Source organism: Coenobita brevimanus, chromosome 71, assembly GCF_032717465.1.
Source record: "Coenobita brevimanus isolate Jiangsu-jjx chromosome 71, ASM3271746v2, whole genome shotgun sequence".
Classification (NCBI taxonomy): Eukaryota; Metazoa; Arthropoda; class Malacostraca; order Decapoda; family Coenobitidae; genus Coenobita; species Coenobita brevimanus.
The window spans coordinates 51712079-51728726 of record NC_137024.1 but is presented as its reverse complement, the minus strand read 5'-3'; the positions used below and the strand labels follow the sequence as shown (position 1 = coordinate 51728726).

At 47.1% G+C, this 16648-nt stretch overlaps 1 protein-coding gene across 1 annotated transcript in view; it reads right to left on the bottom strand.

Moving 5' to 3' along the window:
- The window catches only part of Vps13 (vacuolar protein sorting 13C), a 1164731-nt gene that overhangs the window by 135856 nt on the left and 1012227 nt on the right, over window positions 1–16648 (bottom strand). The window contains exon 66 of the mRNA XM_080277871.1: window positions 10085–10220. Coding sequence (XP_080133997.1) covers window positions 10085–10220 — 136 coding nt within the window. The remainder of the gene's footprint in view (window positions 1–10084; window positions 10221–16648) is intronic.

Here is a 16648-nt window from a genome sequence, read left to right as displayed (position 1 = left end):
CAGCGCGCGGACTGCTCAGAAATGTCAATCTGCGCCTTCCTCTCGCAAGCACTTTATGCTAATTGGAAACACTTGTTTCCCCAGTTGTCACACTAGCTTTTTTTCACACGCGGTTTGCCCCTGTTTAGCGTCAGTTTACCGCAGTCTTTCAAGGTGACGCCATGTCCAATTCTAGCTCTTCTGAGTCAGTGCCTTCAAGCCCTCCGAAAAAGGGCTTTGTGACCTCTACTCCATCAAAACCCTTACTAGGGAGTGCAAAGGGCCTGAGTGAGTCTGCTATAGGCCTAGAATTACTGAAAGCCTCTATGGACTACGGTAGTGACGTTGCGGTGTTATCGAGCCTTGCTGAATCAGACACTTTATCGAGTGCTGAGTCTGAGGTGCAGGAAGAGACAATTCCTATGCCCAGCAGTTCGTCAGGCAAGGCTCCAGTGCAGAAGGGAGTGGCGTATGGCAAGGGGGCCAAGAGGAAGCGAAGTGGTGACCCCGGTTCCCAACCATTGTTCTCCTCAGGCCGGCCATTGTCCCCAACCCCAGGTCACGCCGCCGCCATACCGCCTCGCACCCCCAGCCCCATTCTCTCGTCATCTTCGTCTGCTGTGCTTTCTTCTGAGTCTTCGGAGTCTCCTTCACCACCTCGGAAGGGAAGTAGGCAGTCTAGTATTTGTAGAGGTTTCCGTAGGCCCCATGTTTGTGCTGGCATGAGTAGGAAAGTGTATCCTAGTGGTAAAATTAGTGGCAAGGTTTACCGCACTAGGCAAATCACCACCCAGCCTACTGCGAGTGACTATGAACCTTCTCCCACTCTCCCCACCACCACCAACACCACACAGGCCCGACTTAGCTCACCCACTTCCACAGGGCCTGCCTCACCCACTGCCACACAGCCTGCCTCACCCCCCAGCACACCCACCCACTCCCAGCCTAGGCAGGGCACTCTGGACGCCTTCATGTGGTCTGAGGGCTCTGATTTTGTGCCAGAGGATCTGCCCATTGATTCCACTGGGTGTGGGACCCAGGCCGACTTCCCTGTCCCCGAGGGTGGTGAATGCTTGGACTACCTGTTGGCCTTCCTGGATAACAAAGTCATGGAGCAGATTTGTACCAAGACGAACAGGTACGAAGGACAATGTGCTGCAGTTCGTCAAGGTGAAGGTGCAACGCCATCCATGTCGAGGATGGCAGCATGGGTTCCTGTGACGATCCGGGAACTATTTGTATTCATCGGCTTGATGCTTCTGATGCCACATAACTGGAAGCACAAGCTCGAGGAGTACTGAAGTGCTGACGATCTTTGCCCCACACCCATCTTCAACAAGTACATGACTCGGGATCGTTTCAGGCAACTCATGACGTACCTTCACTTTGCCAACAACGATGAGCCTTCCCAGACTGATCCCCTATGGAAAGTGAGGGAAATCCTGAAAAATGATCAAGGACAAGTTTATGACGTTCCTTCGGCCCTTCAAGAAAGTAGTGATCGACGAGTCCTTGGTTTTGTTCAGGGGCTGTCTTCGGTTCATGCAGTATATTCCAAGCAAACGCCACCGCTTTGGAATAAAGTTTTTCGTGCTGTGCGACTGCAAGACGGGGTTCATCCTAGACTTCGTTATCTACACCGCCAGCAATGTGGACTTGTACAAGACTGACCCCCTTGGATTCTCTGGCTCTGTGTTGAAAGTGCTTCTGGAAAAGTACTTTGGCGGGAATCATGTCCTGTATACGGACAATTATTATACAGCTCCCAAACTCGCCAAGTACCTTTCAGAGCACGGCATCGGATCCTGTGGCATTGTCAGGAGCAATAGGGCACACTACCCTGCCTTCCCCGAGGCTGAAAGATCAAAGCGGGGAGACGTGCACCTGAAGAAATCCGACAAGATGCTGGCGATACAGTGGCACGACAAGAGGATTGTCAATATGCTCACCACAGTCCACAAGGGGGAAATGCATGCCACAGGGAAGGTCGACAGAAGGACTGGCGATCCTGTGATCAAGCCTGATGCTGTAATTGACTACAACGTCAATATGCGGCTGGTGGACAAGTCCGATATGATGATCGGAGAGATTGACTGCCTGAGGAGGAACCGCCGCTGGTACAGGAAGGTGTTCTTGCACTTGTTGGATATGTGCATGCTGAACGCCTTCATCCTGTATAAGATCAAGAACAGAAAGCCAGCTAACTACTCTCTCAGGTGGTTTTCTAAGACTTGTGTCTACCAGCTGCTTCAGCGTTTTGGGCAGGTACTGCCATCAGGTCCCAGGCGCCACTCACACACACCTCCAGACCGCCTCCAGTGCCAGGACTACCTTCAGTGACACCGCCTGGAGCCACTGCCTAGCACTGCCAAGAGGGGGAAAGCACTGAGGAGGTGCCATGTTTGCAGCCACACAAACCGGCAAGAACGAACTTTTAGACGCACCTCCTTGCAGTGCAAAGAGTGTCAGATTCCTCTGTGCGCTTACCTGTGTTTCTTTGATTACCACAGCCTGAGTAGATATTGAAAATAAGGGTGAAAATATGTAAATAATACTGAGAGTGACAGTGATACTAGTGTTAGTTTTCTTGTACGTACTGACAGTGACAGTCTGTTGAGTGTAAATTAGTGTATGTAGTTGTAAAAGCACTAACAGTGACAGTGATTTCAGTGTAAATTATTGTACATAGTAATAATATAAGTATTGAGAGTGACAGTCACTCCAGTGTAAGAAGTTGAAAGCATATTTTTCTATTCTATGTTATGACAGTGACAGTTTGGTGTGTAGAAAATATTATTTTTATAAGTAATGACAGTGACACTGATGAATAAGGCACTAAACTGACAGCGAGAGTGAAAGTGAGCGATAGAAATGAAGTGCGAGCGGCCGACAGGAACGAGAATAAAGTGACTGGCGTAGGGCAGAATAAAATCGCGCCGCGGTGGTCTTTCTCATTCCCGCTTCACAATACTGGCAGTGACAGTGATTTTTATGGCCGTAATAGTGCCATGCGAGCCTTTGGGAAGTACTATGGAGGAAAATAATGTAGTATATGTGTTTTTAGATGTGAAAAGGGAAATGTTTGTTCAGTGACTGGAAGACCGCCGCCGCGCTGCATGTCGGCCGTACGCTCCGTTGATTGTAGCCTTATTTTCAGTGCTTATTGTACAAATACGGATTCCAAACTGCCTGTACATTGTAGTATAAAGTGTACTGTGACAGATTGAGGCTGTGGTAGAGGGGAAACCGGGTTGCTGGAGGTGTGAAAGTGAAGATTTTGTTACCCAACTTTGCAAGTCTCCACAAGTCCTTGAGTAGTCCACGAAGGCTCAACACCTGTCTCAGGAGAAAGCTGAATGTAAGTACTATCTGCCATAAAAATTATAATGTTCTAGGGTTAATCTCTGATTTTTGGCAAATATTTTCCTACAGGTACTCAGACCGCGATATAACCCCACCACAGGAGGGGGATCGGCTGTCGATGGCCGTGCTTTAGGGGTTAAATCAAAGCTTTCTTGCATTAGTCAAAGGAAATGAGAATGGAATGTATGCTTCCATGCCCGAGAGAATAAAGTCTGTAATGCACAAGGCACACTCAGATGGATCCTGGCCATGGAAACAATAATCATTCCTGGGAAAATCAAAGAAGTACTGCCTGAGGGCCTCCCAATCCGAAGCTCCAAAGTGCCACAGATGACGTTTCTTTGGAGGGTCGACAGGACGTTTTGGAGCGATAGGGCAGGTTAAGGTGATAAGGTTGTGATCGGAGGAGCCCAACGGAGAGAAAATATTAACAGTATAAGCAGAAGGATTAGTTGTAAGGAAGAGGTCAAGTATGTTGGAGCTCTCTCCAAGGCAGTCAGGGATATGGGTAGGGTGCTGTACAAGCTGCACTAGGTCATTAAGGACAGAAAAGGTGTAGCCTTGTTCGCCAGGTGGATCAATGAAAGGAGAGGAGAGCCAAAGGTGGTGGTGAACACTGAAATCTCCTAGAATGGAGATTTCTGAGAAAGGAGAAATGGATAGAATGTGTTCCATTGTAGAAGTAAGATAGTCAAAGAATTTTTGATAGTCAGCAGAATTAGGAGATAAGTAAACAGCGCAGATATATTTAGTCAGAGAATGAGAGGAAAGTTGAAGCTACTGTAGAGTGTAGAGAATTCAGAAGAATCGAGTTCAGGAACACAAGAGCAAGATAACTCGTTGCGTATACGTACACAACAGCCACCTTCGGCTTTGAGATGAGTATTGAGAAAGTAGGAGGATACAGAAAAGGGTCTGCTGCCAGTTGCCTCAGACAGCTGAGTCTCACTTAGAAAAAGAAGGTAAGGTTTAGAGAAGGAGAGGTGGTGCTCAACAGAGCGAAAGTTAGAGGAAAGGCCACGAATGTTGCAGAAATGAAGAAAAAGAGAGTCAAACAGTGGTTCCAGGCAGCTCGAGTCATCACCGTGAGAAAGGAAGAAGGTGGGGGAATTTATGGTCCCCCCCCCTGGGTACTCCAAGGCCACATGTTGTGCTGCCATGATTTTTTTTTTTTAAATTTTGGAAAAGGAAGTGTAGTGTGTACTGTGCATGTAGTTTGGTGTTGATAGTTAGAGCAACTTGTATTGGAGAGCATGCTGCCCTACTCTCTGTGTTACTGAGACACTGAAAAAGTTCAGCAAAAGGGGATGGTCGTGACCTAGTCCCGAGGGCTGATGAAACGGGAGCTCTAGCTCTCCCTGTCATCAGCTTTCCATCCACCTTGGAAGTACTGCCCTGCTCGACTGGTGCTACAGTCTACTCCTCGTAACTTACAGTATATTACACTGCAAACAGGACAAATATTACCTGCAATCTTAATAGACCAGGTCAGGCCTCTGCTCTTGGATCTAGCTGCTGTTACATAGTATGGGGACCCTATATACCCCATATCTGAACTAAAGTTTGACTCCCTAACACTTCCAAACATAGTCGGTGAACCATAACAGCTTCTAAAGGAAAAGCAATAAATCAAGGGCCTAAGGTCCATGAGCTCTCTGTGTGGGAGAGTTTACTGGGTGCTTGAGCCTCTGGTACTGCTAACAGACAACAGATGGCTTTGAAGATTGTTGCCACCCTCTCCCTCCCACTTCTTCCTACCCTCCATTTCATTTGGCACCACGACCATCAACAGTTACCTTTTCTCTCATTACATTCTTAACTCTTTGTTTCTTCACATCCATCTGATTTTTATTATTCATCAGCTATGTAATCTCCCATCTCCTCTTCCTCAGACATATAGAAACACAGCTACACTTGCATCCTTCCCATATTCTTACCTCCCCTACGGTGTAGTAGTAGTAGCTGTTCCCTAGGCAGTCTGGCTTAACAGCCCCAAGTCCCTTAGGAAGGCCATGGCCGAGACCGGGCTTTCCCACAGAGCTCTCAAAGAGTGTATGTTGTGTTGTTGGCATAGGTGATTGTGTGCAATGCAGTCTTCCATAATGTGCTTAATAGTATGGGGTGCTGTGTTGCATCCTGGACAGGCATCATCAACGGAGTCATCCAGCCTCTTCTGGTAGCTTAAGAGGGCTGGATGGTGCCCACATCTCAGCCTGGCCAGGTGGACCTTGTCCTCACGAGGAAGATAGGATTCAGAAGGCCGTGCATGCAGCTGTGTATTGTCTTTAAGTGACTGAATGGAGTGGCGAGTGATCTGCGTGTGGATATGCTTCTGGAAGCTGATCTGAGGTGGGCGAGGGGGGAGAGATGACAGTATTTGTGTATGGTATCGTGTGCTGGGTGTTGTTTTGATGTTCCTTGGTGTGGGTGGATGTGCTGCCATGTACTGTAGTGGATGTTGTGGGTTTGTGGAGGCTGCAGCAAGAAACTGGGTGCCTCTCATGTCTAGGTGATCCTTGACTTTGAGGACTTTGGTTTCTTGATGTAGGTGATCTGTGGGTGTAGTAGCTGTGCAGCCTGTGATTATTTTTAGGGCCTTGTTCTGTATGGTCTGTATAGTGTTGTAGTGTGTTTTGGTGAGGTTAGAAGCCCAGGCAGGGCTTGCATAATTCATCACTGAACGTATGTATTGTTTGTATACTGTGGTGGTGGTTTCTTTGTTGTGTCCGGATGTTGTATGGGCAGGTGACCTCAAGGCATTGAGTCTTGGTGTTATTTTATTTTTAATGTTTGTGATGTGTTGTTTAAATGACACTGATGTATTGTATGTTACACCAAGGATTTGGGGGGGGGGGGTAGGGGAGTGTTGTTTATGGTGAGGTGTGGGATGTGACTGTGTTCTGCTGTCCAGTTTGTGAGAAGAGTCACTGTAGATTTGGCTGGGGCTATTTTGAGCCTGTTTGTGGTGAACCATTTGTGTAGTGTGTTGAGGTAAGGATGAATGATGTGTGCAGCTGTGTTTGCGTTTTGGTGCGTACATGTAAGTGTTATATCATCTGCATTGGAAGCTATGTGTATCTGTGGTGTGTGGGGTGTGGGTACGTCGTGCATGTATAGGTTAAAGAGTGTAGGGGACAAAACAGATCCTTGGGGGACACCGTTCGTGAAGTTTCTGATGTTGGAAGACTGACCAGCAAATGTTAAGTGTGCACATCTGCCTGCTAAGTAGTTTGCCAGCCATCTTTTTGTGTTATTGTGCATGTTTGTGTTGAGTATTTTGTTTGTCAGGTTGTGGCGGGGGATGGCATCAAAAGCTTTGCTAATGTCTAGTGTGATTAGAATTGTTCTGTGTGGTGGCCTAGCTGAATTCATGCCATCGAAAACTCTCTGTGTAAGGTCTGTAAGAAGGGTGTTTGTGGAGTGTAGTGGCCTAAAGCCATGTTGTGACTGGGCTACGGGAATGTGAGGTGTGACTAGTTGTAGTACCAGTCGTTCAGTGACTTTAGAGAGGGTGCAGAGGAGTGTGATGAGGCGGTGTGAGGAGGGTAACGTGGGGTCTTTGTTGGGTTTGGGGATAGTGATGATATTGCCATGCTTCCAGATGTTGGGTATTATGTTGTGTGAGTAGCTGTAGTTTGATATGTTGGTGAGTGCTTGTATGCCTTGTGGTCCTAGGTGTTTAAGGTGAATGTTGCTTATGTTGTCTGGTCCACAGGCAGATGAGTGCTTGAGGTAGTTAATGATGTGCTTCGTCTGGTTGTAAGTGAAAGGTGTGTAGTCTGGGTCTGTGGGGAACTGTCTCTTACATCGGATGATACGTCGGTCTTCGGGCTGGGGGTTTAGATGGCTGACTTGTGAAAAGTGATTGATGAGAGTGTTTGCTTGTTATTTGTTAAGGGTATAGTGTCTGTTGTTGTGATGGCAGCGTGTGATTGTTGTTATCTGTCTAGCTCCTTCCTCTGCTTTTGTTCTATTCTACAGATTTCTCAACCTTCCTTCTCTCATTACTTAAAATATTCTCTATTGCTCGTTACCCTATGTTTCCTTTCCTTACATCATCATCTTTGCTTCAAGCTAGATGTCTCCATTTCCCCTTGCCAGTTGTTTATTGCATACGAGACGAACAAATTTTCTCACAACAAATGAAACGAACTGATGTGAGGATAGGTGAATCAGAGCCATTGGTAGGATGTGCCAAGAGAAAGGAGGAGAGGACGAAGTAGGAGGGAGGGAGTGGCAACAGGCTTCAGTGCCATCTGTTATCTCTTATTGGTACAGTCGCTAGCAGATGAAATGGAGACACCAGCACACACACCTCTGGGTCGCTTCTACCCGACTAGTTACTACAGTAGGTGTGGGGGGGGAGGGGAGTGAGAGAGGAAGAAGGGAGGGGGGGAGGGAATGGAGGGGCTGGTGAAGAGAGAAAGGGCAGGGGAGGGTACGAGAGGCGTAACCATGGCTGTCCAGGTTTTACTTTATCTTAAGGATGTAGGATTGACTTTGGCCGAGCTTAATTAATCATGATGTCATACATATCACTGATAAGGTAATGGGTTTGTAACTTTAAGTTGTTTTCCATTTAAGCGAGAGAGCAATATATTGTATTACACATGAAGATATGGCTAGCTTCGCAGCTCAACTGTGGCTTCATAAGAATCAAGGCAAGAGCTAAATCGTTAACCTAAAGTTTCACAATGGCTACGCCGAGTTGAAGAGGGACAGGGAGTGAGAGAGGAAGAAAGGAGATGGTAGGCTGGGGAGGGAGGGGGGAGGGGGAGAGCTTTTGGTGAGTGGAAGGGGAGGGAGAAACAGTCTTGGCTGTCTGAGAATGAAGGTGGTTGCCAGGCATCACATTTTGATATTGATGAGTTTGTTAGTCATTATTCCCATTCTGGCAACATTCCTGGTGTGTGTGTGTGTGTGTGTGTGTGTATAAAGGGAACTGCGGTTCACATGAATGGAACCCTCGCTTCACCAGAAATGAGCTTATATTCTGCAAGAGGGTTTGTCTCACTCCGTTCCTCACAATTTTCTTTTATCATAAAAAACATGAATACCTGTGGTTCTCGTATTTTATATTATTAATAATTATTGCTAAAACACATTAAGCACTGAAAATAGCCCATTCATTAAAGAAATTGTAATCATTACAGTTGTAATATCGAACAAATACTGACGTATGATGACTTAACTAATAATCAATTCATAGCTTTGTAAATGTGAAATCCATCTAATTCGGTTTCATATGCTTTTGATCCCTAGCATTCCCAAGATAAAAAATGTGTATAATCATGGCTAGAGTCTGATGACATATAGCAAGACATATTTATGCTGACATCCTGAATGACGAGCACAATCAACCTATTAAAATGTTCATCCATTAATTGCTGGGCACCAGAACCATCACAGACAAGTGTTAACCCGACGTGCACATATTTTCTTCACCTTTGGCTTATGACTACATTACTGTTCTCCTCATTCCCCAATATTTTCCACCACACCGCTTAAACAGGTGTTACCCCCTCCCTCTTGAACCCCTTCCAGTTTCACCTCTCACCAATGAACCCCTCGAATGGAACTCGCACCTGGGGAGGGATACTTTTGAGACAGAAAAGCTTATTATAATTTGGCAATCGTCTCTCCATCGTGAGCAGCAGCCTTGTGTGATACCCATAGTGCTGATGAACTTCTCTTCATCTCGGTTTAGCCAATACGAACCATTAGGTTAACGCTTTGGCTGTTGTATAGAATCTTACGAAGCCACAGTTCAGCTGCAAAGGTGCCAACTTCATCTATGACACAACAAACTACTCTCTCGCTTCAAGTGAAAACAGTTTTAAATTAAAACCCATTATCAGTGATGTGATTGACACCATGATTAATTAAGCTTTCCCAAAATCAAACATTAATCCATAATCAAGATAAAGTAAGACCTTGACAGCCATGGTTATTGCCGCCCCTCCTCTCCTCCCTTCCCTTCCCTTCCCTCTCTTGATCTTTCTCCCACCACCAGCCCCTCCATACTCCCCCCTCCCTCTCTCACTCTCCAGTAACTCGTCGGGTAGAAGCGACCCAGAGGTGTGTGTGCTGGTGTCTCCATTTCATCTGCTCGCGACTGTACCAGAGGCTTCAGCACCCAGTGATCTCTCTCACACAGAGAGCTCGCGGACCTTAGACCCTGAGTGTACTTCTCGTTATCCCAGTAATCCTAAGTGGCTAGCAACTGTGTTTAAAGGTAAATACACCAAGGGCATGGCACATCATCATTTTTTTTTTTTTTCCTAAAAGCCTTTTCTGTGCTTTTTTTCCACCTCTTCTTGTTCATAAGCTAAAGTGCAAGTTTCTGTGCAGCTAACAGCCACACATGATGACATGCCAAAGCTGTGAGCCCACTACTGCCACCAATTTATGGCATTACTGAGGCAAAATTATTCCCAATTTAATGAGTGATTTTTAGATACTAGCACTTTGACACACTGCCAATAGGTCAGATGTTAGCAGTAATTTTATGGAATCTGGCAGTACTGACAACAATGAACTAATAGGGTTAAATGCTAAGAAGACTGACCTACATGGAAATGTGTATGTCAAAAAACAAAAACGCAACACGACAGAGAAAATGCAAAAAAATTAATCACAAAACAGTATTTTTTTTTTTTTTCCCCCCAGAATAATAACAACACACATTCCTTCATTCATTCCTTTTCAACGGTCTACTTCTGTGACTCAGTGCAGCACCTACCTGTCTCAGCCATAACACTACGAGGTGGAGGGACACGGGCCAGTACCACAGGGAACATCACATCGCACATCTGATTGTCCACTTGAACACTGTTGACCTTCACGTGAAGCTGACGCTGGTGGGTTGACCGTTTAAACTGCCAAATAAATTTCAGTTTCTCAAAAGTACAGCACAACTGAACACAACAGTACCGTACAGTAGTATATCATCTAATATCAATAAGTACTACAGTAATCCCTCCAATATCCGGATCAATAGAGCCATCGGTAGGTTCAGTTATTGGTTTCATCCGGATATTGGGCCCCAGCTTATGGACTTGTACTTATGGACCCTAACTCAGAGAAACACCTATACAACTCCCTCTGGACATGCATAGCACCTATTTAACACCCAAATCACACCAATAAGGCACATAAATGACTGAAATAAATGCAAAAGAAACATAAAATGAGGGTTTAGAAGTATGTTCATACATTAATAAACATTCTGGTACTTATGGACCCTAACCTAGCCTAACTCTGAAAAACACGTTCCTACTGCACATGCATGAGGTAAGTATAGTATGGAAAAAAGTACAGTATGAAACATTCTGGTAAGTATAGTATGGAAAAAAGTACAATATGAAACATTCTGGCTACTTACAACAAGTCCCTGGCCACCTCGATGAATAACCGCCTCCTCTCGGACTCTGACAGTAAGAACGATTTCCTGAAGCACTTGCAGTACACTCTTCCTGAAGTCTTGCACTGAACTTAGTCAATAACACACAGAAGTCCGTTCTCTTCACAGTGTTCACTTTAGTCCAAATAATGTTCCATTTTAATTTCGTGTTGCACATTAACTTTTCCCAATTTTTTTTTATTTTCCAAAGCCAAAACAAAAAAAGGTTAGTTACGTTAAATTTTGTTTCCACTGAGTCTTTTCTCTCATTCCGAAAACCTTAACACAACACACCGTTTTTTTCACTGCACAACACTCAAAATTCCCGTGTGGTCTAGTGGAGAAGTTCTTGCTGTTTATTCACTGTCAGAGTCCGAGAGTATCACTGGCAGGTGACCAAGGGGTGCATCACTGGGTCGTGGTGATGGCGTACCGACTACAGAAGACTCTGACGAAAGCCGCAAACTCACATCGAGCGGTGACTCCACTGTAGCTGATGTGCTGTGCTGTGGCTCGGAGCATGAGGGCCTGTCTTGGGGAGGCAACGGAGTGGAGCCAGGGCTTGGCACAGCGGGGGTCACGGGCCTGAAAAAACTGTCAATCGTTGACTGGCGCAAGGACCGACGATTCTGGCGATTGATGATGCGCTGCCGGAAAGCACGCACTTCCTCCACGAGTCCCAAGGGCCCCATCTCCCTGTCGCAGTCCGGGTGTTCCAGGTAGTCTAGGACGAACTCTAGATGTTCCCGGAGTGCGCTCAGCTTGGGGATGGCTGGAATAGTGTCCTGCTCAGAGGAGTCCGCATCATCGTCGCCTTCGTCGTCGGAATCTTCAAGTTCGGGACTGACACCAGCAACCGAAGACGCGATCTCGATATCAGACAACGTCTGATACCCAGGATCGCCCTCGTCGTCGTCCAACCACTCACGTACATCGCCCACATCAACAACGTCGCCGTGCGTACGTAGCCGTGCATGGAAGTCATCCAAGTCAAAGCCCAGAAAATCGTACTCCACATCTGTTCCGAGAAGCAGACGAGACCAACCATTTTCAAGAGTTTTCACAGGGACTTCCTTCCATGCACTAGCCCAGTTGTACAGTGCAGACTTGATGTTGTAGCGGCGAAGGTTTTCCAAAGTCCGCTTGCCTCAAGTGTCGCGTCCTTCCCTGTGCTCATCCTCGTCCTCGAGAACAACCATCACCTCGTCCAGGAACTTCCGACGGTACAGGCGCTTTGTTGCCACGATCACTCCTTGGTCCATGGGTTGAATGAGAGCAGTCGTATTAGGTGGTAGAAACATGCACCTAATAAGGCCATTCTCAGCAACCAAGTCCTTGTCGCACGGGTGGGCAGGTGCATTGTCGAGCAGAAGGAGAGCCTTTACCTGGTCGCGAGGGATTCCCAGTGTCTTCGTCTGGTACTGGATGACCTCCTTGACGAAGTGACGGTGAAACCAGTCTTTGAAAATCACAGCTGTGAACCATGCTTTCAAAGAATGGTACCATATGACAGGAAGGACATCCATCACCCCATGAAGGCACCGAGGCTGCTTTGCACGGCCAACAACAACGGGCTTAAGCCGGTGCATGCCGTTAGCACTGGCACAACACAAAGCAGATATCCGTTCCTTAGAAAGCTTGCGGCCAGGTACACGCTTCTCCGTCTCATCGGCTAGAGTGTTTGTTGGCAGCGAGCGATAGAATAGGCCAGTTTCGTCTGCGTTATAGACTTGACCGAGAGTGAGGCCCTCCCTGTCGATCAAGCCTTTCACCTTGTGCCGAAACTCGTCAACTCCATCCTCGTTAGCGTCCAATGCTTCACCATGTGCTTTACGGTTAGTAAGGCCATGTCGCAACTTGAACGCGAAGAGCCAACCCTCGGATGCCTTGAAGTCTAGGGCGTCGTGAAGCCTTACAAACTTCTCAGCAGCAGCCTTCAGCTCCGTTCCACGTACCATCACACCAGCTGCACGTTGCTGTCGGTACCAAATCAACGTGGATCGGTCGATTTCTGCAAACTTGGGGGTAAACATAACCTTCCTTTCCACGTTGCATTTGCTTCTCGACGAGAAGTCAGCCGTGTACTGCATGAGTTTGTCTCGGGAACGTTTGATATCGAACAAAGTCGACCGGGCCAGGTTAATCTCACCGAGAATGCGTGAAGAAGACCAACCCGCATCAACTTTCTCCAATATCTCCCTCTTCTTTTCCAGAGTCAACACCACTCTCTTCCTTTTCTCAGGTGGCAGGGCCATCATCACACACACTAAGAGGAGGACCGAGAGCAGCAGGAGGCCTTGCAGCAAGTACGGCACCACTACAAAAGCGAGCACGTGGGCAGCCATTACGAAGAGCGTAGGTCCAGTCGCAGTGAGAGACGGGCGGGAAGTGGGGAGGATGCAGCGGCGCTCTATCGGACGTCGGAGGAATGACAAACCAAAACAATGCTCTCCCGCGGTGCGCGTGGCAAGTTCAAATTACGGACGGCAAAAAATCAATTTATTTTTTTATTTTTTGGGGTTTTTGGACCATTTTGGGAATGTTGGATCCCAGGACGATAAGGTCCGGGTAGTGGGGATGTTCGGTTATTGGGCATCCGGATATTAGAAAGATTACTGTACTAAAGTTTTTTCACTATATCTGAAGCTGTTTTCATAAGCTAATGAAATGCTATCACTGAAATATGGAAATCATGTTTTGTAACACGAAAAAGTACCATCAACCAACAAGTGTGCACTGGAACTGAGCAGTGCAATGGGAGATGATGCCTTCACTGCAGCTGTAACCTGAACATCAGTCTCTATAGCAACTGATTTTTTGCTCAAGGAGCTCTAGCGCAAAAGTTTTCACGCACAGGTTATGTTTTTATTTCATAAGCTTGTGTAGAGTTTCATGGGCTTTCTCATGGTATCTGCAGATCTTTCATGTGCCTCACAGTTTCTGAGTAAATCGCAAAAAACCTACTGGGTACCCACGCCCGTGCTGCACTTTCGTCATGCGCACACAATAACCATTATATTCCTGCCTACATAACAACTACTTTTCATCAAAGATATTACATTGTTATGTCCTGTACATACGTGGAATTTACTGCGCTTTATCATGGTTCTTACAGGAAATTGATACATTCAATACTTTTCGAGTAAATGGACAACAAATGTAGAATATTCCTCTGAGCACTGCATAGCTTTACCGCAAGTGAGATAAAAACACTCTCTTCCCCTGCCTTATCCAAAAAAATATGCTCCCAAAGCCTTTTTTTTTTTTTTTTTTTTTTTGAACATACATAGAATTTACTGTGCTTTATCATGGTTCTTACAGGAAATCAATACGTCCAATACTTTCCGTGTAAATGGACGACAAAGGTTGAATACTCCTCCGAGCACTGAACAGTTTTACTGCAAGCGAGAAAAAAACACTCACTTCCCCCATCTTTACCTAAAAAATATGCTCCCAAAGCCTTTCCCCCCCCCCCAGACCTTTTTTTTTATATGCTTCCTTATGATGTTGTCAAAACATCAACGTGACTATTTCCTGGATGAAAGAGAACAACATACCTCCTAGTGCACTGTCAAAATTTCCTGCTTCACTCACACCTATATAGTTTCGCTCGCTAGAGGTTTTATTTTGTTTTACTCAAAGTCTAGATGTAAAATCTCCAAGGATATGAAACTCGACATGACCACTAGTCTTTTTCCTAGTTACTGATATTGAAGCTGTACTTTCATATGTGTACATGTAGAAAACAATGCTTATTCATGTGAAAACTATAGAAATACTGAAATAGGTCAATATACAAATCAACAAAAATCGGGAAACTCACTTCCGCCAGGGGTGTCGAACTGCCGGTAGGACCCTGAGGGGTTTGAAGATGAGGAGTTATGTAATGTGTGTGTGTGTGTGTGTGTGTATGCTCCACTAGGGAACACTTCGATCGGCATGGTACCGTTAAAAGCAATCATCCATGCAAAGCGGCACACAAGGTGCACCAGAGCCTCTTCTGGTTGGGGATCCTCTCCCGTCAATGGCCCAGTGTGCGATCCAACCACACTGTGTTGTCCATGACTCGTTGACGCTTGGTTGGATGTCCTCCTGGCATTCCCTGGTCGTCTTCCCGGAGGTGCAGCTGCATGGCCCGGCATGGCAGTGGCGGCAGGTTCTCCCGAAAGACCAGGAACTGCTGGAGATGATGGTCTTGGCACCCGTGCTGGTCCTACAGGCGATGGTGGGACTGGCACCTGTGCTAGTGTTGCTCCTGGAGACGGTCTTGGCACCTGTGCTGGTGATGCTCCCGGAGACGGTGGTGTTGGCATGTGTGCTGGTACTGCTCCAAGAGATGGTGGTGTTGGCAACTGTGCTTGTGCTGCTCCAGGAGACAGTGGTGTTGGCACCTGTGCTGGTGCTGCTGCAGGTGCTGGAAGTGCTGAGGTCCTGCTGGCCGTTGGGTTGAAAGGTCAGGGGCATGGTGGATGACGTGCCCTGATGTGGGCCACTCCGCTTCGCTGAACTGAAGGAGCTTCAGGATGATCTCCTCCAGGAAGTCCAGCAGAGTAACTGACCCACACGGGCACTTCTTGTATAGGGCGAACATGTTGAATATGGCCATCTGGATAAAGTAGAATGTGATCATCTTGGTCCACTTCACGGTCTGCCGCTGGATGGGGTAATACTGGGCCATTTGGTCGAAGTGGTCCACCCCACCCATGTGCTGGTTATAGTCCTCCACCATGAAGGGCTTGTCCATGGTCTTCTGGACATAGGTTGATCTCCTGTCAGGACTCCTGGCCTTCCCTTGAACCTGCTTTGGGATGGTGCTTGTGCTGTGGAAAGTGGACACCATGTTGATGATGCGCTTGTCCTTCCACAGCAACACCATCATATTGTCCTTGTGCCTTGCTGCCATGCCCCCGTCTGGCAGGTTCTTAGCCTCGGCGATGGCCTGCAGCTGCTTCGGTGCTCCTCTTGCCAGGCGTAGGGTCCCGCACACATAGGTTCCTGCATTGAAGAGTCGTTTGCACAAGGATACAGAGTTATAACAGTTGTCCATGAAAACTTTGTACCCCTGGTCCTTCAGCGATTCTATAAGGCCACAAACGGTGGTATCCAGAGTCTTATTCTGCCCTGTGTACACCTTGAAGTTCCAGATGTTGCCCGAGGAAGACTCAGCCAGGATGTACTGCTTGATGGTGTATTTTGAGGGCTTCATGGGGTTGTACACTCTGACACTGAGGCGCCCCTTCCACGTCAGTGAGCCCTTGTCAAGGCTGAGTTTCTCCTCGGTTAGGAAGGTGTCTTGGAACCGCCGAAGGAGGTACTCCATTATCATGCAAACTCTGATGAGCTGATCTCAATTGTCCTGGGATATGGCGAGTGGGTTGAAGGTGTGGAAGTGTTTCAGGATCACACTGAAATGTCTCCCACTCATCGTTCGCTGGAATTGTGGATACTCATGGTGCGGTGAACTTCTCCAATAGCGTCTGATGGTAAGCAAGTCCACAATCCCCATGAAGAAGTAAAGCCCCAGGAACTTGGCCATCTCCTCTTCACTGCAGATGAACCAGGCGTCCAACACAGTCCCCAAGAATGCTGCGTAGTTGTTGGTCTCGCTGGTGACATATGACAACAACTCCCAGGTGAAGAACAGTTGGAAGAAATGTTAGGGCATTGTTGGCGGGTCCACCTTCATTCCTGGGTATCCTGTCAAGGGCCCATTATGTGGTAAGAATGGGCCACTGCTCCACCCTGGATCCTCTGTGGCAACACCTCCCACAGTGGTGGCTTTGGGTTGACCTACCAACACCCTTCTGTCTCCTCGGTCACCCCTTGGCCGCCTCCTATAGCCAGGCCTCAGACCCCGGCGACCTCACTGCGGTGGCGACGACTCCAACGACGAAGATGATGAGG